The following is a 27,172-nucleotide window of genomic DNA, read 5'->3' on the forward strand; positions in this document are numbered from 1 at the left end:
TATATCATCTTACATGGATATTATAACATCTGCATATAGTGAGAGCTTGACTTTTTGTTTGAACAGATGCTCTTAATATATCTTTTTTTTGGCCTAATTACTATGCCAAGGACTTCCAATAGTAAGTAGTAGTGGTAAGAGTAGGCATCCTTGCCTTGTACCTGATCTTAGAGGGAAATTTTTCAGTTTTTCACAATCAAATATGGTATTTGCTGTGACCTTGTGGTAAATGGCTTTAACTATGTTGAGGAAAGTTTCTTCAGACTCCATTTTATTAATAATTTTTGTTATGAGTGGGTATTATATCTTAAATACTTTTTCTGCATTAATTGATATGATCGTATAATTTTAAATTTTTCTTGTGTTTATAATGGCATGTTGCCTATATGAAACCATCCTTGTATCCCTAGGATGAATCCTACTTGAATTATCTTTATGAAGTATTGTTGAACTCAGTTTGCTAATATTTTGTTGAGGATCTTTGCATCTATGTTCCTCAGAGACACAGGCCTGTCGTTTATTTTTCTGTGATGTCTCTGTCTGCTTTCAGTATCAGGGTAATGTTTGTCACATAGTGTTTGTGGGGGTGGAGCTGTTTGGATAATTCATGTTTCTTCAATTTTTATTCTTTTTGTTTTTGGAGCCACACTCGGGGATGCTAAAAGGTTACTCCTGGTTCTTTGCTCAGGGATGACTCCTGGAGAGGTTGAGGAAACTATTATGTGGTACAGGGTATAACTCAGGTTGGCTGCATGCAAGGCAAGTACCCTACCCGCTATACTATTGCTCTGGCCCCTATTTCTTCAACTTTCTGAAAGTCTGAAGATTGGGAATAGGTCTTCTTTAAAGGTTTGGCAGACTCACTGGTAACTTTTTCTGGGCCTGGGCTTTTATTGGTGGCAGGGGCGGAGGGGGGGAGAGATTTTTGATTACTATTTGAGTTTCCTTGATATCTGTTGGCCTGCTCCAGTACTCTATTTCCTCTTTATTCCACCTTGAAATATAATAGGAGGCCCAAAATTTATTGATTTCTTCTTGGTTCTCCAGTTTCTTGGCGTAAAGATTTTCACATAATCCATGATGATCCTTTGATGTTCAATGTTATCTGTTGTGACAGCTGACTGCTCAGTTCTAATTTGCTTTATTAGCATTTTCTTTCTTTATTTGTCAGTCTTGCTAATTATTTGTTGATATTTCTCATTTTTTCAAAGAAGCAGCCTTGGTCTTGTTCATCTTTTGAACTCTATTCTTTTAGTTTATGTTCTATGAATTTCTGCTTTAAGAATATTTATTTTCTTCCCTCTGCTTGCTTTGGGTTCCTATTCTTGGCCTGTGTTTAGTCATTTATGCTGTGCAGTTTGGCTATTCATGCAAGTCCTTTCCTGTTTTCGTTGAACACTTGCATTGAACCCTCTCTTAACATCACTCTTGCTGGGTCCCATCTGGTTGCTTGTAGCTTAATTCGTGTTTGTTCCAGGAATAGTTTGATTTCCTCTCTGCTTTGCTCTTCGAGTTCAGATGTGAGTATTTAATTTCCATATGTTTGAATTTTTTCACTCATTTTTGTTTTTGACTAATACCCATTTTTAATTCATTGTGGTCTCAGAAGATAGTTGACCTACTTGCTATCCTCTTATCTTTGTGATTTTATAGAGGTTTGTTGTGTGACCAAACGTGGTTTGTGTTGGAGGATGCCCCTAAGAATTGGAGAAGAACGTGTGTTCCACTTCTGAGAAATATAAGATTATATATGTCTGATAAACCCACTTATTTCAAAGAGTATTTCCTTGTTGCATTTAAATCTACTTGATCTATCTGGAGGTGATAAAGCATCAGATTCTCTGATTACTACAGTGCTAATGTCAAGATCTTTGTTTGGGTCTATTAGAGTTGCTATAAGTATTTTTATGGTCCCTCATTAGGCATAAAAATGTTTATAAGTGTGAGTTATTTATGTCGTATATATCTCTTGATCAAGTAATGGCCATCTCTGTTTCTATAATGCTTTTAAACTTGAAGTCTCTCTTGTCTAATTATGGCTACTGCAGTTTTAAAGAACTGTATGGATTTCCTGCATCCTGTCTTGAAGCTCACTGAGTTTATCTTTAGCTGCCATTACCCTGCTGCAAAGGTCTTCCAGATTGTTTGTTTTTTGTTTGTTTGTTTGTTTGTTTCACTTACTAAGCTGTTAATTCTGTTACATCTGATGGTAGTTTCCTCATTTCTGACCTTATGTTTTCCTGAATCTGTACAACTGTTTCTTTGAGCTCATTAAACATGTTTTGTTAAAGTCATTGTCTTAGAGGTTATAGAACTGCTTAGTTTTTGTCTTCACTCACTAAGGTTGGTGAGGTTCTGTGCGACTTCGCATGGCATCTGTTGCAGTTTTCAGGTGAATCTTAATCACAACCAGTTTTGTTATTTCTAATTAGTTATTTAGAGTCTCACACGAGGGTTCCAGAAAAACTTTCAATGCTATTGCCCTGCCTCTACTCCAGCTCTTATTTAGGTTTTTATGATTTCTTATACATAGCTGCCTTTGTAAGTTTTTTTTTGAGGAAGTAGGTAATATGCACTAGGATTAAATTATTATTAGCATCATTTGGCTGGGGGTTGCCGAGTCACTCTAGCATTTGTAGGCTCACAATAGAAGCCCCAGTTGTGTTCACATGAGGCATTCGGGAAGGTACTGCAGCCACATTAGCCCTCCCCTCCACTCTGGGGAGCCCAAAAGATGATGCTCTTGTTCCATAGGTGGAACAAGGGACAGCTCCATTGGACCACTTCCTTCCCAGGTGGGGTGTGAGGGTGAAGGGGTCTCTACAGGATGGGAACCAGGCTAGGCAACAAAGTTTCTGACCTGCCTCAAAATTTCTGAGCAGGGGACCAGGCAAGGATATTTCCATCCTAAGATTTTCTTCAGGCTTATTTAAAAGGTACAAAGTGTGTGGGATCGTTGTCACCCTCTGTTGATACGGCTGAGTATCTTCCTTTCCCTTATTGTCCCTGGAGCACCATTAACAAGATGGGATGTGGGCCACATACTATTCTGGGGCTTCTCTTGCCACTGGGTGTGACTCCACTTGCTCCCCCAGGGCTCCTGCTGGCATTGCTGCTTGAGAGGACCTGGGCCTGGGCCTGGGCCACAGGAGCCCACTTGGCAGCCGTCGCTAAGCTGGGCAGGTGTCAGACAGCTCTCTGGACCCGGCTCCATTGGCAGGATGCACACTGCTCCTCTGGCCATGGGAACTCACTCATGGCTGGTGCTGGGCTGGACAAGCATCTGGCAGCTCCTGGAACCTTGCTTCTTTGGCTGGCAGCGTGGGCTTCTGAGCCAGCTCAGAAACTGTCTCCTTTGATTTATTTCATCTATATCTTGTATTTTTTCAGTTATTTAAACTCTTTGATTGAATTATTTCCCCTTAAGAACTAATGCCCCAAATAACATTTAATTCAATAGTCATTAAAATTCAAATTTAAAACAACTCACTTGTTTATGTTGAATAAAATAACATTATTAGGTGACCTACTATTTTATAATTTAGCTCACTTAAAATTGCAGTTTATAAGAACTTATTGATAATGTTCAGTGAGGACTTACTGTATTTTGGCACTATGATTAATGTTATAATTTTCCCAATAATTCAATAGCAGTGTTTATAAATATTACTTATTTTTATTTATAAATATCTTGTAACTTTAAGTTGTTGACTAGATATATTTTTGTGGAATCTTTCAGATATTCTACATATAAAATGTCATCTCAAAACAGTGATAATTTTATTTTGTCCTTTCCAATTATGATGCTATTTATTTTTCTTGCTTGATTTTTCTCCCCGTGGCATATTCATATCCCAAAAACAGTAACAGATATATATAATATATGTATATATATACATATCTAACGATCACGAAATCTCGTTGATCGTTGAGTGGCTCAAGTGGTCTCAGTAACCTCTACATTCGTCCTATCCCTGAGAATTTAGGAGCCTCTCTATTCTCAGCCATCCCAACGATGCCGCATTGGAGGCTCTTTCAGGGTCAGGGGAATGAGATTCAGATGGTCACTGGCTTTGGCATATAGATACACCATGTGAAGCTTGCGAGGCTGTCCCATGTGGGCAGGAAGCTCTCAGTAGTTTGTGAGTTTCTCCCAGAGGGAAAAGTAGGTTATAAGATATCGCTTCTGGGAGCTTGCTTTTAAGTCTCTGGATGTTGGTCGTTGATGGGTTTACACACACCTGGGTCCCTCTGCCGCTACCTTTATGCGTGAGGCCTGTCCGAACGTGTGGAGAGGGGCCTTGAACATGGCTGTGGCTAGGTCTTTGGCTGCTGGGAGCTCTGTTCAGGGAAGCTGGAGCCCATCCCCTCCGAGGGGCCCCAGGGAAGACAGCCAGGTGTGCGGGCAAGAGACTCTCATATATATACATACACACACACACACACACACACACACACACACACACACACACATATATATATATATATATATATATATATATATATATATATATATATATACACACACCTCTCAGAGAGCCCGGCAAGCTACTCTGAGAGTATCCTGCCCACCCAGGCAAAGCCTAGCAAGCTACCCGTGGCATATTCAATATGCCAAAAACAGTAATGATAGGTCTCATTCTCCTGACCCTGAAAGAGCCTCCAATCATTGGGAAAGACGAGTAAGGAAAGCCTGCTAGAATCTCAGGGCTGAGAGGAATAGAGATGTACTGGTGCCTGCTCGAGTAAATCGACGAACAACAGGATGAAAATCATACAGTGATTTTTCTGGCAGGAATTCCCAGTGCTGCATTTAACATGATTAAGAGTGGGCACCTTTGTCTTGATTCTGATCTTTGAGAAAAATTATCAATCTTTCACCACTGAGTGCAGTGAATTGTGGGCTTACATGTGGACTTTAATATATTGGGGTATATTCTTTTTATACCTCCCAAAATTTAGCCACTGCCAGTGGTGCTCAGGGAATATTCCCTGCAGAATACTTGGGACAATTCCTGACAGTGTTCAGGGGGCCCATGTGTTAGGGGTTGAACCGAGAACAATGCATGCGCAAAGCACATGCTCCAGATTTTTATCTAGCTCCCAAGTACTATACAAATTTCTTCAGCTTTTGGATCTTGACAGGCTGATGCATAATTTTTTCAATTAGCAAGATTTTATATTTTGTTTTATTGTGCATATTTTTGTTATGCAAATAAAATCCAAGCCTCAGGTGAACACATTAACAAGTGAATCGATTTATTTGATCAGTATGTAAAGTTCAACTGGAACTTGAACCAAATTTTTTGTTTTAATGTAAGAGTACTGCTATTTGTTCAATCATTGATTAAGCTGATTGAATTGGGCATGAACTCCACGTTACTTTTTTTCTTTTAATTTTATCACTGTGAGATAGAGTTATAAAGCTTTTGTGTTTGAGATTCAGCCATACAATGATGGAACACCCATCCCTCCACCAGTGCACATTTTCCACCACCTACATTCTCAGTCCTCATCCTGCCTCTATGGGAGACAATTTCCCCAATACTCTCTCTCTAAATTTGGGCATTATGTTTTGCTTGGAATTTCCCACCACCATTCAAGCCTACCTACCAGGGTCAGACACTAGGTAATTTATTTTCCATTGCTCATTTTGAATATCATGAGAGCTCGCATGGCCTCAATTGTAAATGTAAATTTCTAGATTGTAAATGGTTGGGTTCCAGAGACATCTCTGTATGGCACTAATCCATTTTGGGATTCATTTGGGAGTCTCTGGGCCAGGGCTGTTGGTGCATTAAGATGACACCCAGGGGCAAATTGTGGGCGTGACATCCAGTCAGCTAGGCAGGTGGGGACCCAGGGAGGGACAGCCCAGGTCCTCTGCCACCATGCGGCCTGGAGATTCAGTCCTGGAACCTGCATACATGGGTCTTGCTTGTGGAAGCTCGGGGTCACCAGGATCCCATCTGTAGTAGGTGGGGAGACTGCACCTGCTCCGTCTAGGGTGCCCAGTGAAACTGGCTCGGTATGGGGCCTGGAGAGATCTCCAGCACTGTGGTGTCTTCTGGGACTTGCTGCTATGTCTCTGGGCCAGGGCTGTTGGTGAACTAAAATACACATTACAAAATTTTCAGCAGATTATATCTTGGTGAGGTCCATCCTGAGACAGTGGAATCAGGCCGGGGCATGGCAGCAATTTTGGATTGTGGAAGCAAGTGGCTGCTGAGGGCTCTGCTTGGGCGGGGCACAGGCCAACCTACCACCTTCCTATTTACCCCAGTTTGATCAGCCATGTGTGGGTCCAAGATTAACTGCGTCTTTTGATGTCTTTTGAGACTTATGGGTCCTTGAGATAAGGCCAATTAATGAGCTTGTGTAGCTGAGGTGAAGGTGGTTTGTGGGTGTGGCTCCCACATACCTAACTTTTAGCCATTTAATTTCTTGATTAATTTGGTTCCAAGTTGTTGGGGTTGGCCATAGGCACAGCAGTAATTTTGGGATATCAGGAAGTCTGAAGGCACCATCATGCTGCTGATGCACTCGCCCCACAGGTACAGGTTGACCTGCTGGCAGCACCATACCCCCTGGCTGATGCATCTTGTCAAATAATTTTTCTGTTTATTGAAATATTTTCTCCTTCATTCAGAAATGTAATGTAGATGTTGTTTTGCTTATTTTGAACCACCCTTCCATACCAGCTGTATATCCTTAATAATACAGGTGAATTCACCTGTTAAGAGTTGTTGAACAGTGTTAGTTTTTTTTTTTTTTCAGGAAACACTTAGCAGTGCTCAGAACTTATCATCCCTGGCAGAACTCAAGGGACCATGTGGGCTGCTGGGAATTGACCCAAGTCAGCCACATGCAAGGCAAGCTCCCTGTCTGCTGTACTATTGCTCCAGCCCCACCTTCTTAGTATTTTATTAAGAATTTTGGGATAGGGGGCCGGAGCGATAGCACAGCGGGTAGGGTGTTTGCCTTGCACGCGGCCGACCCAGGTTCGATCCCTGGCATCCCATATGGTCCCCCAAGCACTGCCAGGAGTAATTCCTGAGTGCAAAGCCAGGAGTAACCCCTGAGCATCGCTGGGTGTGACCCAAAAAGCAAAAAAAGAAAAAAAGAATTTTGGGATATATATTAGTATGTTTTCCATATTTTTATTTTGGTAGTGCTTTCTGCCTCTGGTTTCAGAGTAATGCTCTCGGCTAGGATTTTAAGAGTGTTCTCTTCTCTTTGATTTCTTTGGTAATTTCAAAGGATTAGTATCACATCTTTAATATCAGGTAAAATTGACTCAAAGAACTTTTCTTCGATGGGAGATTATTTTATTCTTGTTAAGTGACACAGAGGAGGGATCGGGAGCCATTCCCAGAGATGCTTGTTCAGCTAGGCTGGACAGTTCAGTCCTCAGATCTGATGATAAGTCACTGCTCAGCACAGACTTGTTGGTGCCCGATCAGCCTCCAGGACTTACACCTGGAGGGGGGGAAGGGAAGGGGATGCGGTTCTGGGGATCAAATTTGGGGCCTCATTCAAAGTATGTGTTTTAGCCTTTTGACCTATCTTCCTTGTCCTGATGAGAGGTTGTTGTTGTCTTTCTTTTATCACAGTAACAAAATTGTTCATGTTCGTTGGTTTCATACAATGTTTCAACACCCCTCACTTCACTAGTGTACATTTCCCATCACTAATGTTCCCAGTTACCCTCCGACACCCACCCCAGCCTGACACCTCTGTGCCAGACATCTCTCTCTCTCTCTCTCTCTCTCTCTCTCTCTCTCTCTCTCTCTCTCTCTCTCTCTCTCTCTCTCTGTCTTTGTCTCTGTCTTTGTCTCGCTCTCACTCTCTCCTCTCCCTCTTCTGGGCATGATTTGCAGTACAGGTGTTTAACATTTATCATGTGTATCCCTCCTTTCAGCACTCAGTTCTTGTCTAGTTATTATAGTTGTCTCTTCTTTACCTTATCTGCCCTCCTTGCCCCTCCCACTTGTTTAGAAGGGGTATTTTTTATTGATAATTTAATCCCCTTATTAATTAGCCAACTCAGACCAGTTTTGTTTGTTAAGGTAATTTGAATGTTTCTAAGAACTGTTACATTTCTTTAAGCTTGTTCAGCTTGTTAGTATATTGTTTATAGAACCTTTATATTTCAATGGTAATTTTTTTATTTATAATTTTGTTGATTAGATTCCTCTTTTATCCTTATTAGTCTAGATCAGTGTTTTCCTGAGTGGCAAATACAGCCCCCCCCCCTCAGGTTTTCAGGAATGATCCAGGAGGGCAGTAGTAGTTTTGGGTGCAAATGGGGATACTTTGTTTTATTGAAGGTAGATTTCCAGGGATGCTCTACATGATTTCTTTTCTAAGAGGGGTGGGGGGTAGTAAGCCAAGTAAATTTGGAAACTTCAAGTCTAGATAAACATCAATTCTGTTTATCTTTTCAAAGAGCCATAATATTTTTTATTACTTTCCTGTTCTCTATTTCCATTCTAATCCTTATTACTCCCTTCCATCACCTTTGGGCTGCCCACACCCGCACACACTCCCTCTACCCATAACTTTAATATGTAGAAATAGGTTACTTACTTGGTATCTCTCTCAATTAATACAAGCATGAACTTCTCTGTTAGAAACTGCTTAGAACTACATTTTCTACATTCCTTAAAAATGAATATGCTGTTTCTAGGAATTTTGGGTAGTCATTAGGGTTTTCTAGGTGTAGTATCATGTTATCTGCAAATTGTGAGAGTTTGATTTTTTAACTTTCCAATATGGATATCCTTACAATCTCTTCCTTGCCTAAATGCTATGGCAAGGATCTCCAATACTCTACTGAATAGTAATGGTAAGAGTGGACAGCCCTTTCTTAGAGAGAAGGCTTTCAGTTTAGTTTTTCACCACTGAGTATATGTTGTGGGCTTGTGATAAGTGGCTTTAATCATGTTGATAAAAATTCCTTTGACCCCCATTTTATTGAACATTTTCATAATGAATGGATGTATAAAATGCTTTTTCACATATTTTTTTCTTTTTCCTTGTATTGATATGGTATATTCATTATTTTATTTATGTACATTAAACTATCCTTGCATCCCCAGGATGTATATGTGGTCATAATCTTTTTAATATCTTGTTGGACTCAGTTTGCTAAGGATCTTTGTTAAGGATCTTTGCACCTATGATAATCATAGTTTTTTGTGTGTGTGTGTGTTTATGTCTGTTTGTTTTTGATATTGGGATAATATTTGCCTCAGAGAAACTGAGAGAATTATTTTTCTTCAACTTTTAGAGACTAAAATGTATTGGGAAGCAGGTCTTCTTTAAATGTTTTATAGAACTCACTACTAAATCTGTCTGGGCTCCACAAAAATCTGTACAATGGTAATTATAGAAATCTTACTTAGTTTTGCACAATCAGAATGTCTCTTATGGGTAAATGGAACTCTGGTATGTCCATTTATTTTGTACAATGAGATATTACAAAAAAATTAAAATATATAAATGTACTTTAAATGTGCAGTACTAAAATAATGTGTTCCATGCTGCATGACCCTAGCTATATGAAATTCTGGAAAAGTAAAATATGTAAAGATAATAAAGACAGTTGTTTCCAGAAGAGGAAATGGTTAGAACTGGATACTGTTGAGTGACACTTTACTCATCAGTGTTTGTCAGTGATGGACAGCACGTATGACAGTGGTCCCAGTTGGCTCTTGTGCAGCCTCGGTGCAAACTGGGCCACTGTCAAGGTCTATGTGATCATACTCTGTAACATCCACAGAGTGCTGACACTGCCTCAGCGCTTTCTCAGAAAGTACCCCGTTGTTAAGGGATGCAAGATTGCACTCAGCAGAAGGTGGATCTATGAATTAGCTTCTGACACGGCGAGGCACCTGTGGGGCACAAAGCTCAGGATGCCCCCTGCCTGAGCGCCTGAGTTAGGCAGAGAGCACACCAATGTCCTGAGCAGGTGAGAGGGACTGATTTTCCTCTGCAAGGAACCCCAAGAGCTACACTGTCCCCTCAAGTGCTACTTGAAGGAAGGCGGGGAAGCTTCCTGTCTAATCTAGTGATGTTTCCTGGCCAAGAGGGTGGAAGGATGGATTCAGCAATGAGCAGGGCTGAGAATTCATTTCTCTGAGCTGGTACAATAGGAAAAACAGTTCTAAGGTTGTATTCTTGAGTCAAGCTGACCACGTTTTAAATTAATTCCCTGGTCACTGGGCTCTGTTGCGGTTTCCTTCTGTGGATGGGCAGGGCCCCTAGTTCGTACACTCTTTGTGCTCTCCAGGTAAGAGCCCGTGATCTGAGCACTGGCAGTTGAATGCCCCTGATTCCCTCTGTAATAGATTCTCAAATATTGAGTCCTATAGAGTCCCCTGTAGTTCCCATGAGGCAAAATCGAGTAGGGGTTTCAGTAAAGTGACTCACAGTGTGGGGGATGAGGATGGGAACAGGGACAGATATTACCACTGGCCTCTGTTTGCTCACCAAGAGAACTGTAAGGTCCAAGGAAAACTCTCTATGAGGTGCTAGGTCAGACTTGGAGATGGGGGCTGTGGTGAGCTTATAGCCATTCCCCTTCCCCTAATAACCCTCTGTGTCTTAATGCTCACTCCTATATCCTAGTAGTGTCTCAGTGGGGTCTTGTCCATGAAGAGTCATTATTTGTTCATCTTGTGAGAGGAGTGCAAAATGACCGAGAGTGCCATCTTGGGGACGTCACTTCATGCATATTTTGAAGAGATAGAAATACTGAGATTCAATAAAAACTGGTTTATACCTTTTAATGTACCTGTCAGCCAATAATTTATTACAGCTTTGGCCTGAGAAAGGAACATTTCTCTAATTCTCTGTTTATTCCCCAATAAGAATCCAAAACAAGATTCAAAATAAAAAGAGCTGGACTTAGGTCTGACACTAGGTAATTTTATTTCTCATTTGCACAGTGAGAGATTAAGGAATGTCTCTTTCCCATTAAGCATTAAGAAATAATGTTCATATAATTTGACCAAGAAATTTTCCTTTTACACATCTATCCATGGAAAAGGAGCTTCAGTTCCTGGGAGTTGGAGGGGGGAGGCTTTATATCTTAAGATGTCTCACTATTTTCAACAGCAACTCAGTATGTGTTTGTCAGTAGTCAGCTACTATATTGTATTAAATAGAGAATTTGGCAGTCATTGTAAATAACACCAATAGGACTTCACTTCAACATAGAAAATGTCCCAATTAAATTGCTAAATGAAAGGGTAAAAAAAATGTAATTGTGTGCAGATGACTGCAATTGTGTAAAAATAGAAGTTGAAAAAATTGTGCTAGAATGAAAATTAGAAAATAATACATAAAAATAGATTATTATTGAATGTGGATTCTGTAATTTTACTAAAATCTTTGGGATAATAGTTTCAATTTCTGAAAGACACCACTCATACTTATATAACATGATAGTGATTTATTGTCATATTATTCTTATACTCATGACCAAAATTGGAGTTTGAAGACTATTAATTGTAAATATTATCAGTCATTTTAGGTTTGCTAGTTATTTTTGGCTTACTATGTTGACTTTAGGGCTTATTAATTGGGGTCTATTACTAACATGACTGCTAAAAGTCAGATTCCACAGAATGATTTATTTCATCCCTTCTGTTTGTTTTCATCTAAAGATCTTTGTGGAAAAAGATCCTAGGCTTTCAGTTATGAAAAAAAATCGTCTCATTACAGGTGTTCCACTGTCCAAAGAAAACAACGTTTCTGCCCCCTTGACCTCCAGCTCTCCTGTGAAAGAGGCCCAGGAGTACGAAGATCTCCCAAGCGAAGAGGAAGATAAAATGAAAGAAGATCCCCTTACAATCTCTGAACTGGTCTACAACCCAAGTGCCAGCCTGCTTCCCACCCCTGTTGATGATGATGAGATTGACATGCTCTTTGACTGTCCGTCCAGGCTGGAGCTGGAAAGAGAAGACACAGATTCCTTTGAGGAGCTGGAAGCAGATGAGAATGCTTTTCTGATGGCTGAGGAAGAGGAGCTGAAGGAGGCGCATCGGGCGCTGTCGTGGAGCTATGACATTCTCAGCAGCCATTTTCGGGTGAACCCACTGGTCAAGAGTTTCTCCAGACTCCTTGTAGTGGGCCTGGGCCTGCTGCTCTTTGTATTCCCCCTGCTCCTCCTCCTTTTGGAGTCAGGTATTGATCTCTCCTTCTTATGTGAAATCCGCCAGACGCCAGAGTTTGAGCAGTTTCACTATGAGTACTACTGTCCTCTCAAGGAATGGGTGGCTGGAAAAGTAAAACTCATTCTCTACATGCTGGGTTGCTCATAAAGTTCGTTTCTCATGTTACTAAGGGCTATATTCAATACTAGTGATTTTTTTTCCAGCAGATGTCTGATTCTGAATGGCCACGGGGCCATCAGCAGGCATTTCTTTATCCATAACTGATGATTCCAACACTTAAGTTTGCTTTCCATAATCTGCTACACTTAAGTTTAAATTAAATACAGTTATTTTAGTTACATATCAAGAAAATGGCCTTTACGTAACCAAAAGTGAGTTATATTTTATTACAGTACAGACATACTCTTTATTATACAGTGTGCTTCATTAAGCTGCATTAGCTTTCCCTTTTTTTTAATAACACCATTACAAGCTATAAGGTTCAGAATCAGAGCTTTGGTAAAAACCCAAGAGAAAGCTTTTGAATATAATCCTTAGTAAAAACAATGTCCTCTAACCAATGCCTATACAACTAAATTTATGCTGGTTTTGATTTTGTTTTTTTAAAAATATTTTTATGTGTTTAAAATATTTTGGTAAATTTTTAGCAAAAAAAAGAAAAAAAAGAAGCATCCTGGAGTTATTTAAGTGTATAGATTGTAAGATTAATGCACAAAGGGTATATTGGGAATTTTTTAACATTTTGGCACTGGTTGGTTTTTGAAATATTTCTTGGCTAAATAATTCCCCAAATTTGTTTTCAGCTGCACATGAGATAGTGAGTCAGTAGAAAGATACTTTAGTAAGTAAGCTCCCCAAGTGGATGATGGAACTGGAAAATGTAGAAACAGAGCATCAAGTGGACATCAGGTGGCTCATTTGTCAAAGTACTTGGACAAGATGACTTGCTACTTTCATTTGCATCTGTCCATATAGGTTGAGTGGGGTAGCAGAACGCTTTTAGGGAAATGAAACTTTAAAGAAGACAGTAAAAATATATGCCAGTTAATTGCATATTATTGTATATATTTATTAACCAAATAAAGGACGCAATAGGAATTGGACAAATGGCAAGTAGCAAGAAAAGATTTTGGATGAGGCTAGCAGGCCAGTGGGTGGTTGGAAAACTCTCTTTTTAAAATTAAATTGAGGCAAGATACTGGATGATGTTAGTGACAGTGAGGTCACTGTCGGGATGGCATGAATATAGTCTAGATGGATCAAGATAATCAGAAATACAGTTAAGGCACATTTTTGGTCCCTCATTTTATTCATTGCGTTTCTATTCAAGATATGTGCATGTGTGAAAAGGGAGAGAGAATGAAGGGGACAGGGAGTCTCTTTATTATGAGAACGGAGGCCTCTTACTAAGGCCTATGATCTTCTCTGTAGTGGGCACTATACAGTATACTATACCCACTAAGTTTCTTAAGATCTTAACGCATAAGCTCATAACTCGAGTCCAGGGAATTCACTGGGTGATACAGCATTTCAGCTCAGGAAAAGTGATAAAATGACTCCCTAAACAGACATTATGGAGAAATGCTCTCATACTTTCCATCATACCATTATAGTCATAACAGAAGTCTTTATTGCTTCTATGTGGACAACTGATAAATATGGTGGTATAAGGCATCCTAAAATCCATACACTTTTCTTTCTCACATATACCACAGTATTGATTGACCCCAGTGTTTAGGGAGAAGGATAGAGAAGGAAAAATATCAAAGGGAAAAGAAGAGAACAGAAAGTAATGCATTAACAGACTTCAGGGCTTCAGTTATCCTGGTGATATGGAGAGTGGTTTCGCCATATATCCCAAACCCAGACTCAGCAACACTGAAAATGTGAGATCTAAGCTGCAACCACTGAACTTTGTAATGTGCCTGTCAAGTTGACAGGCGGAGATGGAGTGGAGTGAGGGTTGGAGGAGGTGGGTATGGGAACACTTGAGGAAAGTTGACACTGGTGGTGGGATTGGTTTTGAATTACTATATGCCTAAAACTCAATTATCAGTAACTTTTTAAATCACAGTTCTTTAATATAAAAATAGAAAGAAAAGAGTATGGCACATGGAGAGTCCTACAAGGATTGAAATGTTCCATTGCCCGTGTTTCTCAAGAAGATTGGGCTACCTGACATCTATCCTTTTCCTCTATCATCAGCACAATTTGAAAATTGGTCATTCCAGTCGTACCCAAAGGAGCTGAGTGCTTGTGAAGTATTTAGTTTTTCAAAATAAATTTTAACGGTCTACTCATGAAGCCTTAAGTTGAGTGAACACTAATGTACACGTGCTATTAAGTTTGTGGTATGTCTAGGGGCCAGAGATTGTACAGGAGGCAGAAATAGTGTGTGAGGCTGTCCAGAGCTCTGTTCCCAGCATTTTATGGGGTACCTAAGCCCACTGGCACTGATCTCTGAGTAAGACCAGGAGTAAGTCCTGACCACCACTTTGTGTGCCCCCCAAACCAAAAAACAACAAAAAAAGAACTTTGTAGTGTTTTCATTAATTTTGCTTTTTAATAAACTCAATTTTGACAGTTCATTTAGGAAGTTTCAAATGGTCCCCTTTGAACTTAAAAGTCTTTTTAATTCCCCTTTTTTATGATTTCTAAGTCAGGCTTCTGATATAAAGGTGCTCCAGTATAGCTATATGAAATTAATACCTCTCCCAATAATATTTCTTTATTATTTTTTAAAAGTTCTATCCATAGCAAAACATCTAACCCTCACCTTTTAAATTATTATTTTTAAAATTTTAGACATCATTATAAATCTTTTGAAAAATACTGATATATCACATACAGTCCACCTATGTGTATTTATATTAAGGACTAATAATATATGATTTTAACACTTCCAGCTACAGTCTGTTTTCTCTTAGGCACAGATTTAATTGAATAGAAATGTCCTCAAAGTGAAGGAGTTGAAAGAACAAACAGCCTCTACCATCCTGTTTTAAAATCCTCATTTACAGTCACCAAAAGTAAAACTGGGATCCTACTGTGCCATTTTATTGAGATAGAATCAGAGTCTTTAAAAATATGTACTTAATGGGATGGGTCAGAGATAATACAGGGAAATAGTACACTTGCCTTGCATGTGGCCAGTCTGGGTTCAATCTCAGACACTCCCTATAGTCCCCAAGTACTGCCAGGGGTGATTCCTGATAGCAGAGCCATGAGTAACTCCTGAGCGTTGCCAGGTGTAGCCCAAAAACCAACCAAAAGAAAGCAACAAAGAAAGTTTTGTTAGAATACAGTTACTCAAATACCTGCATCGAAGGAGAAAGACTGCTTGCAAAGAGGGAGAGGTTATAATCTAGTGAAATGCAGAGATCTGAGCAATTGTGTGAGTATATGTATATTCCATATTGTTGGTTTATGTGTGCTTGTATATGAATCTGTATATATGTGGATATCTGCATACACACAACTGATATGCCCTAATACATGGTGATGTTATTTTTTTCCAATTGAGGAATTTGTGACATGTTACTGGTCCTTTCCATCTCAGTGACCATGGTGGATAAAACCTACAGTTTCAAAGGCTCAAGTTTTCCGTAAAAACTAGTGTGTATACTTGTGGTTATTTATACACATACTTATGGTTAATACATATACACACACAATCTTGCCTGTTAGTGCTAATGGAAGTTAAATCATGAAGAAAAGTAGATAGAGTATTGTGTATTTCTGTCTGTGCTTGAAACATATTGTAAAATGTTATGTATTTGGAATATATCTTATGGCCTGTCTGATTTTGCAAAGACAACTCTGGGAAGAATTGAAAATGAGTTCATTTTATTGAAATAATAGAGATTTGGGGGCCATGTTACCTGTGATTGGAGCCTTATCTTTGTATAGTGAAATTTGCATTTCTCTGTCAACATCCAGATTGTTCTATATGTTAATTGGGTGGCAGGAATCCCTAAATAAAAATACTCTGGGGAAAAATGTTTCTGCAATCATTTAGTTTTATTTAAAGTTTCATAAATAGCCTATTGTAAACTACAGAAAGATTCCTTTTAAGAACCATGAAATGCAATCACCCTTGAATGGTGATAATGTGAAGATGAATCACATGTCATGGTGGAATGAATTTTTGCAGACATTACTCAGGATGAGAGGAAGAATACCAAGTTCTGAGAAAACATACCAAGACATAGAAGAAAGTTATTGTCTAAATAATAGCATTAGGATCTATGAAGAAATAGAAAGGCATAGAGAAATTGGAAGAGAGGTGTTTGGCGTTAGGGGCTCAGAGTGCAGGACATTTCTTTCCAAAATTGAGTGCCTTCCTGTGCCACAGAGATCTACATCAGATTTAACTGTTATGCTAACCCTAAAGTTTCTTCTATTTATACATAGGTCCTTAAAAGATCTTATTATTCTACTATCCTCCCCCCACCCCCACTATACTCAGGACAGCCTAAAAGGATCTCTCTTTAGTTTGGTACAAGTAATTAGCGTTTGTTGACTGAAGCAAAAGGGGCCCACATTACTAAATTATACTCTAGCTGTGGTGGCCTGTTAAAACTTCCAAGTTCTTTTATTAAGATACAATTAACAGGGCTGGAGAGATAGTACAGCAGTTAGAGTGCTTGCCTTGCACTGGGCAAGCCTGGATTTATTCTCTAGTACCCCCTATGGTCCCAAGTCCCACCAGGAGTGATTCCTTAAAGACAGAGCTAATCACTGGGTGTGCCCACCCCCAAAATAAAAGTACAATTTACAGATAACATTGCATTTGCTTTAGCTGATCTGTTATCTGTATAAATTTCAAGATGATCAGTCAATTTTCACCATCTCAATTAGTTACATATTTTTTTCTTGTCATAAGAATTTATTTTGTTTTGGAGGCTTCCCCCTGTACTGAGGGATCAAGTGTGCTATCCTGGGATTGAATGCAAAGAGGCATTACAGCTCATTTAGCTAGATCTCTGTGAACTTGTAGAATCTCCTCATCAACTTAACTTTTAAAAATAACATAGTACTTTTAAGTACAATAACCATGCTGTCAATCAAATCCCTAAGACTTATTCACCTTGTAATAATAAAGTTTGTCACCGCTGACCACCTTCCCCCACTTTGTCCACTTCACAAATGGGGAGGTTGTGGGAAAATGATTAATTGGATTAATTCAATCCTTAGTTAAATCTATCAAGTACTTATTCAGCAGATCTTAGAGGTCTTGGCTGTAGATTATAAGCAAGAAAAAGAGTTCAGAGGTCAGTGTTCAAGCACGAGGTGACTATAGATTTACAGTCTGATAGGGTTCCAGCAAGTTCTTTTGTAATAGCCAGTGTCTGTAGACTGGAAGACTCACATAAAATGGTCCTTGGTCACTTGCGTGTGAATTGGTTCAGACTGTTGGCCCAGTAGGAAGAAACTGCTCTCCTATTTCTAGATTTCTTGCTCAGTCAGTGAAAGGACAGATTTGTTGTACTTTAAAGAGAGGCATGATCTTAGCCATAGTCTCTCCTAGATGGACCGGGAGAGCCCAGCACCTGGGGGGTCTGGGGGTGGCTGTGGTTGGTGGACTTGATGCTCTGGGCCCTCTTTCTCTACTGGGTGGAGACAATGCACTGAAGGTCCCTGCTCACGTGTCCTCCTGCTTCTCTCTCTCTCTTTCTCTTGGACCTGCTAATGGGCTTCCAGTCTACATGCAGTAACAGACCCCGCAAGACCTGCCTGTGGTGGGCCCAGCCAGGACTCGGTTCTCCATATTCCAGCCTCAGTCTGTGATGGGGTGGGTAAGTCTGGTGAGCTCTGTCCAATGGGCTCAGCTGTCATCCCTTCAGAGAACAAAAGAAACCTCACTTGGGTCTCGCACTCTCAACTGTGTCCTTTAATCATTAATAAAGGTGATTTTAATCTTCCTTGGGCTGTTGTATCTATTACTTCCTGGGAACTAGGGTGCTGGCTGGGGCAGAGTTCCAGTGAATATTTGGAAGTCTGCAAGCTGCAATACTGCCAGTAAGGGGAAGTGAAGAGTGGTGCCCTGACTGCAGCACGGATGCTATGGGTGACTGACTCTCGCGTTGGCCGTAAGGGGCCTCGTCTGGAAGTGAGGGTCCCAGGACTGACACAGAACAGTGGATTTACTGGAACTGTACATTCCTAAATCACCACTTGTAGGTGGCGTTGCACCAAATAATGATTTGGAAAGATAATCAAAACCATTTTATTGTAAAGGAAAACTCTGTAAGAAAAGGATAAGATTTAAAACGATTCAGAATTGTAAGAATTAAACATTTTCAAGAAACTGTTCTACACAAGTCATCAGCTCTAGATTAGCAAAATTTACATTTCAGATTTATCAGAAATGTATCTAAATGTTGTTACAAGCTATAAATATATATAACAATCTCCATAAAGTTTTATCAGCAGAAAGATCATTTCTAAAAATAAAATTATCTAAAATCATCTTGCCAAGTGCAACTTTATTTTGTTTTGTTTCTGTTGGGTCAATACTTAGGGGTTATTCTTGGCTCTGCTGTCAGGAATTATTTCCGGTGGTGCTTGGGGGACCAGATGGGATGCTAGAGATGAGACCCCGGTGGCCACGTGTCAGACAAGAGCCCTACCTTGCTCAGGTCCCAAACCAAGAGCAAATGTTATTTTAATTGTATCAATTGAAAACTGATTAATACAATTTTCACTAATTGATCGATACAATATCGCTGGAGCGACAGCACAGCGGGTTGGGCATTTGCCTTGCACATGGCCGATGTGGGTTCAATTCCTCCATCCCTCTCGGAGAGCCTGGCAAGCTACTTAGAGTATCTTGCCCGCACGGCAGAGCCTGGCAAACTACCCGTGGCATATTGGATATGCCTAAAACAGTAGCAACAAGTCTCACAATGGAGACGTTATTGGTGCCCGCTTGAGCAAATCGATGAGCAACGGATAACAGTGACAGTGACAGTGATATAATTGAAAACAATAAAGTAAACTTTGATTGCCTATTAAATGAATTTGAAGAGAAGCCCTCTAAATGTAAGATCAATAATATATTTTTGTGTTGATAATAAAGGACTGTACTATACAAAATCATGCCAAAATATTGTTTTTTTTCACAACTGACATTACATGTTATAGCATAATTGTTATTCATGTAGCACTTATTAACCCTTTCTTTTAAGTTTTTGAGCCATACCTAGCTGTACTCAGGGATCACTCATGGTGGGGCTCAGAAGACCAGATAAGATCAAACCCAGATCAGCTGTGTGCAGGGCAAGCACATTGCCTACTATTCTCTCTCTCTCTAGCCCTCTCATTAATCTTTTTATAGGTAGTAAAATATATATTTTTTAAAATGTATATATATTTTTACTATAGCTACATTTCTCTCACCCCTACGTTTGAACAGAGCGCTCCACATTTTCATTTTATACTGGGTTGTGCAAATTATGAAACTGACAATGACTGGGTAAAAAGTGGAGTGTAGTGGGCCTGAAGGATAATTCAGGGGTGAATGTTCTTGCCTTGAATATGGCCTACTCCAGTTTTATCCCTGACATTGTCTATGGTCCCCTGAACACTACCAGGAATAATCCCTGAGTACGGAGTCAGGAGTAAGTCCTGAGTACCACTGACTGTTGCCCAAATATACCCTATGAAAAGAAAATGGAATGTGAGAGGCATGTTAGTAATCATTTGATGATCAATAACTGAAGATTCTTGACTGAAGTCTGTAAAACCCAAATGCATATGGTTCATTTTTCTTTCTTTGAAGAATTTAAGCTATCTAACTATTGATGACAAGTCTATCTCCTGAAAATATTTCTTCTTTATAAAGATAAGAAATGAGGGAACTATAATCTTTGCTAATCTTATTTTCCCAAACTATTGATAGATTTGATTATTCAGGGACTACTAATGGGAGACAGAATAGATTAAAAAATAAAATTTAGCTTCTAATCTTTTAAATAATATATAGTCCCATGTAACTGAGAGTAAATGATCTAAATGTGTGACAAACCTGCAGGTCAGGGTACTGACACTTTTTCTTTTTTTGCTTTTAATAAAACTGAAAGGCTAAATAGTTAAATCATTAGGTGCTAAATGGTTAGCAGTATGTTTGGTAAACATGCATAAGACGGGAAAAAATTGTGAAAATAGTTTTTAACTCTGGAAATAGTCAGAAGTTTACAAATAATCAGCAAAAACGTAGCACTATAGCACTGCCTTAGCACTGTCGTCCCGTTTTCATCGGCTCGAGCGGGCACCAGTAACGTCTCCATTGTGAGACTTGTGTATTAAAAGAAAATTGATACCTGTTCCATCTCCAATAAAACCCAGAAGAGGTCCATTCTCAAACTTTTAAGATTTGGTTGTTCACTGTGCTTCAAAGCAGTAATTATCAAAATCAATTAGTAGTAATGGTTCGATACAAGCTGAAACAATGATGAAGTAGACACGAAGTGGCAGAATGAGATGGTGGGCTGGAAAGCTCCATCTCTTCTTTTCCCAGAGATACCAAATCGATAACACACAAACCAAATGTTCTTTTGGGAACAACAGAAACTATTTGGAAGTTGGTGAAGCCATAGAAATAAGTCAGTATTGAAGCCTGACAAGGGAAATTATTAGGCTCTCTTGCCTGTACAGCCTTGTTCATAACTGAAAGAAAATCCCCAAATCCCAAATTCTTGTTGAAAAGGGAAAGAGAAAAGAAGTTATATCTAATGTTCTGAGTTTTCTAGAACTGAAAAAGGACTAGTTTCTATCTATCCTGAAGTCCTGGCAAAGAAAAAAAACAGAGTGCCAGGTTGAAGACAGCTATGAACAAAGGCAAAGTGGGCAAAGTGTATCTAAACTCAATACCAACATAGCTAAAATGTGAAAATCCGGTACTACAGAGAGGCTGTAATTACAAAAACAGTCACCAGAGGGAGCACCTCAGTAGAAAATGGCAAATTAGATCACAAGCACATCCAGAGGGCAAAATGTTAGAAACTTCAAGTTCACAGCCTTACAGGTTTCAGAAACCGCAAGGGCTGGTGATGGTGACTAATTTTAAAATATTAAAGGTCATTTTAAAGGCAGACAAAAAAACCCAGGAAATATGGCTAAATGAAAGGAACAAATGAAATCCCTAGACATTAGAGAAAAGATATATACTTGAAAAAAGACTTCAAAGTAAATATTATAAGGATGTACAATGATGGAAAGAGCATAGATTATTTATACAGATAAAGTAATAAAAATAAATAAAATGAGAATAACAAGGAAATAGAAGTTATTTGGGGGAGCGGGGTGGGGGGGTAACAAGTAAAGATTCAGGAACTAAAAGTTCTGCTTGAACAAGCTACAGAAATGCCCCACACCCCTGCGCCAGGCTGAGTCCATCAGGGGCACTCCGGATGGGGGGCGGGTGAGCCCATCACCCACCCCAACAGGACCCTGACAGCCGAAAACCTCTAGAACCCCATCACTGCCATACTCCCAGCTGAATTCTATAGGCTCTGGACAAGCCCTGTCCTCCAGGCGTGAGAACGAATCTGCTGAAAAACTCAGGTATGCAGGTTTTGTGACCAAAATCTCCAGGTTCGCATGGAGTCAAGAATGGGAGACCTCCCCAACATCTTCCTGTTCTTCCGGGAGCCTGGCATTCTTGCAGTCCTATCCACAAATTGCCTCTGGCACTATATAAGCTCATTAACAGCCATGACCCAGAGACTCACAAATAAATCTTGGAAGATAGAAACAAGCTTCAGAGATGCCCTCAGAACCCAAATTCACTATCCAGTTAAAAATTTAACTCCAGCTGTATCACCCTATTTAAAATTTTAGAATTCCTGGAATGACATCTCTTACTCTATGCCACTGATGTACCAAGAGTAGCACACCACATTTGGCGGGGTGTCAAGTAGAAGGCAACTAATCTTGATCACAAAAAATATATTAGCACACAAGGCTCAACTGATAGCAACATGTTAGTAATCTCTTACATAGGGCCTAATGGGTCAAGGATGAGATAGAACAATCTTCACTCACTTTTCTCTAAGGAAACCTTTTCTGATAATTTTTAGTGGATTATTCATAATGAGCAATACACAATAAATTATTTCAGATCTCTCTTTGTGCCACGCTTGGGTGGTAGTGAGAAATTTTGAAATAATGGTGGTGGGAAAATGTAATGGTGGTGGGACTGGTATTGGAATATTGAATATAATAAGTTATTCTGAATAACTATAAAAATAAAATTTAAAAAATGAAAGTTTTGCTTGAGTACTCAACAGAAAATTTGACTAGAGAGAAGGGATTAAGTGAACTCAAAGATGGGACATTCAAAATTGCCAGGGATAAGCTCAAAAGAAAAAAGTTTAAAATGGGATGAGAGACTTGAATTGGGACACAATGAAACAGAACAACAGATACGCATTAGTGAACTCCAAGAAAAAAAAAGAATTATCAAAAAGAGAAGTTAAGAAAAACATCCCTACCACTATAACAAAGAGAGTTGGAAATGATCACTCTGGATAAGAACTGTGTGCTGAGAATAGGTAAAGGAACAAATATGATAAAATATCAGAATCTGTATTGCAAACCCCTAAAGGAGAGAGAAAAAGAGACAGAGAGAGTGAGAGAGAAGGAAAGTGCCTGCCATAGAGACAGGCTGAAGGGGGCGGGGGAGGGGTGTGGATCGGCTTTCAGAAGGGAAACTGGAGACATTGGTCATGGGAAATGTGCACTGGTGGAGGGATCGGTGTTGGAACATTGTATGGCTGAAACATGACCATGAACAGCTTTGTATCTATCTGTTCATGTCTCATGATGACTCAATAAAAGGAAAAAGAAATATCAGGCAATGAGAAAGAAAAAGAAAGAAAGAAAGAAAGAAAGAAAGAAAGAAAGAAAGAAAGAAAGAAAGAAAGAAAGAAAGAAAGAAAGAAAGAAAGAGAAAGAAAGAAAGAAAGAAAGAAAGAAAGAAAGAAAGAAAGAAAGAAAGAAAGAAAGAAAGAAAGAAAGAAAGAGAAAGAAAGAAAAAGGAAGGAAGGAAGGAAGGAAGGAAGGAAGGAAGGAAGGAAGGAAGGAAGGAAGGAAGGAAGGGAGGGAGGGAGGGAGGGAGGGAGGGAGGGAGGGAGGGAGGGAGGGAGGGAGGGAGGGAGGAAGGAAGGAAGGAAGGAAGGAAGGAAGGAAGGAAGGAAGGAAGGAAGGAAGAAGGAAGGAAGGAGAGAGGCAAGCAACCCTTTATAATAGCATTAAAATAAGAAAATACTTAGACTTAAGTTTAACTGAAAAGGAAAGTGAAAGATCACTGAGAACTAAGATAAGTTATATGAATGAAACTGAAAAAGACACAAAACAATGGAAATTGTATTGAGTCACAAATTGAGAAAGCTTTTTAAAATTACCAGCCTAACCAATTTGTTCTTCAGATTCATATAATCCCTATAGTCTAATGGCATTTTTTAACAGGAAAAGAAAAAAAAATTCCCAAATTGTATAGAATCACAAAAGATCCAAGTAGCCAAAGCAACCTTGAAAAAGAACAATGTTGAATGGAAATATCATACTTTTCAGTTTCAAACCATATTACAAGTGTAGCATTCAAAATAGCTTGACATGGCAAAAGTAAATAAATACATAGAGCAATGAATCAGAGATAAAGAGCCCAGAAATAAATCCATACACATGTGGCCGATTAATATCACAAAGAACTCGAAGGAGAAAGGATGGCCCCTTTAGGCAAAAGCATTGGGCAGACAGGGAGCTACATGCAACGGACTGGAACATAACAGTCACAAATCTTAGTTCACACGCTGATGGCTTTTCAGACAACACAGAAAGGATCATCCATAAAATACAACTGATAAATTGGATTTCATTTAATTAAAAATGTTGAGCTTGAAAATGACAATAAAAATGTAATTCACAAACTACACTCCACTACCTAGCCACCGCCACGCTCCAGGCCGCTTTCTGCACACTCGGGCCAAACCTCAGGCATGAGTGAAGCCCCACAGAACCAGATAAAGCAGAACTTTGCGACCTTGGATGCCAGGCTCAACGAGACCCAGAAACAGAGATCCTCTGTCTGCCTCCTCCAATCTCCGGCACTCCAGGGATCAAACCCAGACACCCCACTCTACCGAAGCCAGATAAATATCTCACCATCAGATCTCCCCCACCTCCACTGCCTCTACTACCCAGCCACCGCCACACTCCAGGCCACTTTCCAGACATACTATAAGACACTTAATGCCCATTTTCCATAATTTTTGTACCATATTTGATGGGCTAAAATATGGTGTGACCCATGGGAACACCTGTAAGGGCGATTGTACGCTGTCCTAAAAGCCTCCATCCTTCTTGGAGAGCCCAGCAAGTTACCGAGAGTACCCTGCCCACACGGCAGAGCCTGGCAAGTTACCCGTGGTGTATTCAATATGCCAAAAACAGTAACAACAATAGGCATCATCTGCCTGACACCGAAAGAGCCCCCAATATGGCAGTGTTGAGAAGGATGAGCAAGGAGAGGCTGATAAATCTCAGGGACGAACTAGACTGCCAAAACAAAGAAAGACTAAATGACTGTAGTTTGAGTTCACGTACGCTGGCATTGGAAGCATCCACCGAGGACCTGATGGTGCAAGCACAGAAGATCAAGTATGACATCATTGGTCTGACCTAGACGAGAAGGCATCGATGACATCACACCATTTTCAACACTGAAGAAGAACCGTTCCTCAGAACATGCGACAACAGAGGTGTCAGTGGCTTTGGTGTCCTTGTCAACATGAACTTGGTCATGAGCATTGATTCATTCGAATGCCTAACAACCCGAATCAGATGATTACAGTTGAATAGATGTGATTCACTGCCAGCAGTTTCTATCTCCATCGTCTGCGCACCAACTATGATGAAGAAAAAATTGAGAAGTTCTACATGGAGCTGGAGAAGTTCTATAAAGAAGACCACATCTTCTACAAGATCATTGTGGGTGATTTTAATGCCTAGATAGGACCAAGGAGGTCACCCAAGGAACTCCACTTTGGGACCCATGACCTAGAATGGAACAAACAGATTGAGAGACTGTCTGAGTTCATCATGTCGAACAAGACCATCCACGGTAACTCACAGTTCCAGAGGGCCGAATCTAAACGTTGGACATGGGAGTCTCCTGGTGGATAGTTCCACAATGAAATTGACCACATCATATTCAATTGAAGGTTTTGCCTGACTGATGTCACTGTTGTCCCAAAATTCCAAACGGGATTGGACCATCATCTCCTTCATGCAAAATTCTACTTCACAGAATGGGGAGAAAGGTCTGCAAAGTTTAAGTTTAAGAAGACAACTCCCAGAATGACCACCAACTGGGAGCTCTTTGGCACTGTTGCAGCCACGTGGGAAGATGCCCTCATCGACGGGGAATACAATCGACTGGTTCCACACCTCCATGACTGCATAAAGAATGCTGAGAGTGGGAAAGCCACAAACAGATGCCTGTCCCTGGAAACTCTTGAGCTCATTCACCAACGTGGTTTGGCACAAGCCTCAGGTAACCACAAGCTAATGCCCAAGCTCACAAAGCTGTGCAAAGAAGCGATAAAGAGAGACCTTAAAGAGAGAAGAGCAGCAGTGTTGGCCGATGCGGCAGAAGCCAGGAAAAGTATTAGCAATGCTCGCCTGTCCTTCACCAACTACAAGACCAAGATGACTGCCCTCTGCCATCCTGATGGATCTATCACATCTTCCAGAAGGGCAATGGAACGAATTATTTATGACTCTACTCAGATCTCTTTGACAGCCATGTCCACCTGCCCACATACCAAATTCCTCAGGATGGATATGTTGTTCCAAATGTCCTCCCTTCCGAAATCTGACATGCCATTTCATTGGTAAAGACACATACAGTACCTGGTCCAGACAAGGTTAGACCCAAACACCTGAAGAATCTGAAGTACTAGTCAATACACTGGCTCAGCATTTCACACACTACCTGTCCATATGTAAGGTTCCATCCCAATGGAAAACCAGCAGGACCATTCTGTTGTACAAGAAGGGAAACATCCACGACATCAGCCACTATCACCCAATCTGCCTGTTGTCTATCGCCTACAAGTTGTTCACTCGAGTCATCCCGAATAGAATAGGCAGAACACTAGGTGAAGGACAACCATGTGAGTAAGCTGGGTTCCAAAAAGGATTCAGCATGATAGACCGTATCCACACAGTGACCAAGCTCATTGAAGTTTCACTGAGTTAGTAATAAAGATTTCCCTCAATGAAATGTTTGGAACCTAGTATCTTAGACTGCTAGTTCTATCAAATGCTTAAAAAGAAAAATCACACCAGCACTAATTAGACAAATTCTTCCAAAACACAGAAGGAAAACCACTTCCCAGTTGATTCTTAGATTAACATTACACTGATTTCAAAACCAGACAGAGCTATAACAAGAAACAGATGACTAGAGATAAAGATGCTTGAAACAAAAACAACTGAATCTAGTTTTTGTATTAAATTACACAGTATTAAATAGAACAATCAAGTATGATTTATTATGGTGGTTAGAGAGATAATATAGTGAGTTGGGCACTTGCCTTGTAAGAAGACTGCCCATGTTTAATCCCTGAGCCCATATGATCTTCCAAGCAACATCAGAGTAATTTCTGAGCATGGAACAAGAGTAACCCCTGAGCATCAAATAGTTTGGCCCCAAAACAACAACAACCAAAAAAATAGTATGATTTATCTTAGTAATGAAATTTGTTTAAAATAAAATTAATTACTGTGACGGTTCATGTTATACAACAAATGACATAAAATTTGTGCCTATCTCATAAATATAGTTAAGGTAATTTTTTGAAACACAAAACACTTTCATAATTAAGAAGCTCAATAAACTAGAAACAGAAAAATAAACTGATTCTTTAAACACTACATTAAAAAATCACTTATAACCTCATGCTATTAGAATCTTTGAAATA

General features: G+C 39.8%; 1 protein-coding gene across 4 annotated transcripts in view; it reads left to right on the forward strand.

Moving 5' to 3' along the window:
- FRMD3 (FERM domain containing 3) overlaps positions 1-18,106 on the forward strand; it is a 318,111-nt gene extending 300,005 nt beyond the window's left edge. For 3 of the 4 annotated variants that reach the window (XM_004612969.2, XM_055139945.1, XM_055139950.1), the window contains one exon: positions 11,731-17,878. In XM_004612969.2, coding sequence (XP_004613026.2) covers positions 11,731-12,329 — 599 coding nt within the window. In that variant the 3' untranslated portion in view covers positions 12,330-17,878. The other variant, XM_004612971.2, reaches the window with a different exon arrangement.
- Positions 18,107-27,172: the final 9,066 nt, after the last annotated feature.

This window comes from Sorex araneus, chromosome 1 (assembly GCF_027595985.1).
Source record: "Sorex araneus isolate mSorAra2 chromosome 1, mSorAra2.pri, whole genome shotgun sequence".
Classification (NCBI taxonomy): domain Eukaryota; kingdom Metazoa; phylum Chordata; class Mammalia; order Eulipotyphla; family Soricidae; genus Sorex; species Sorex araneus.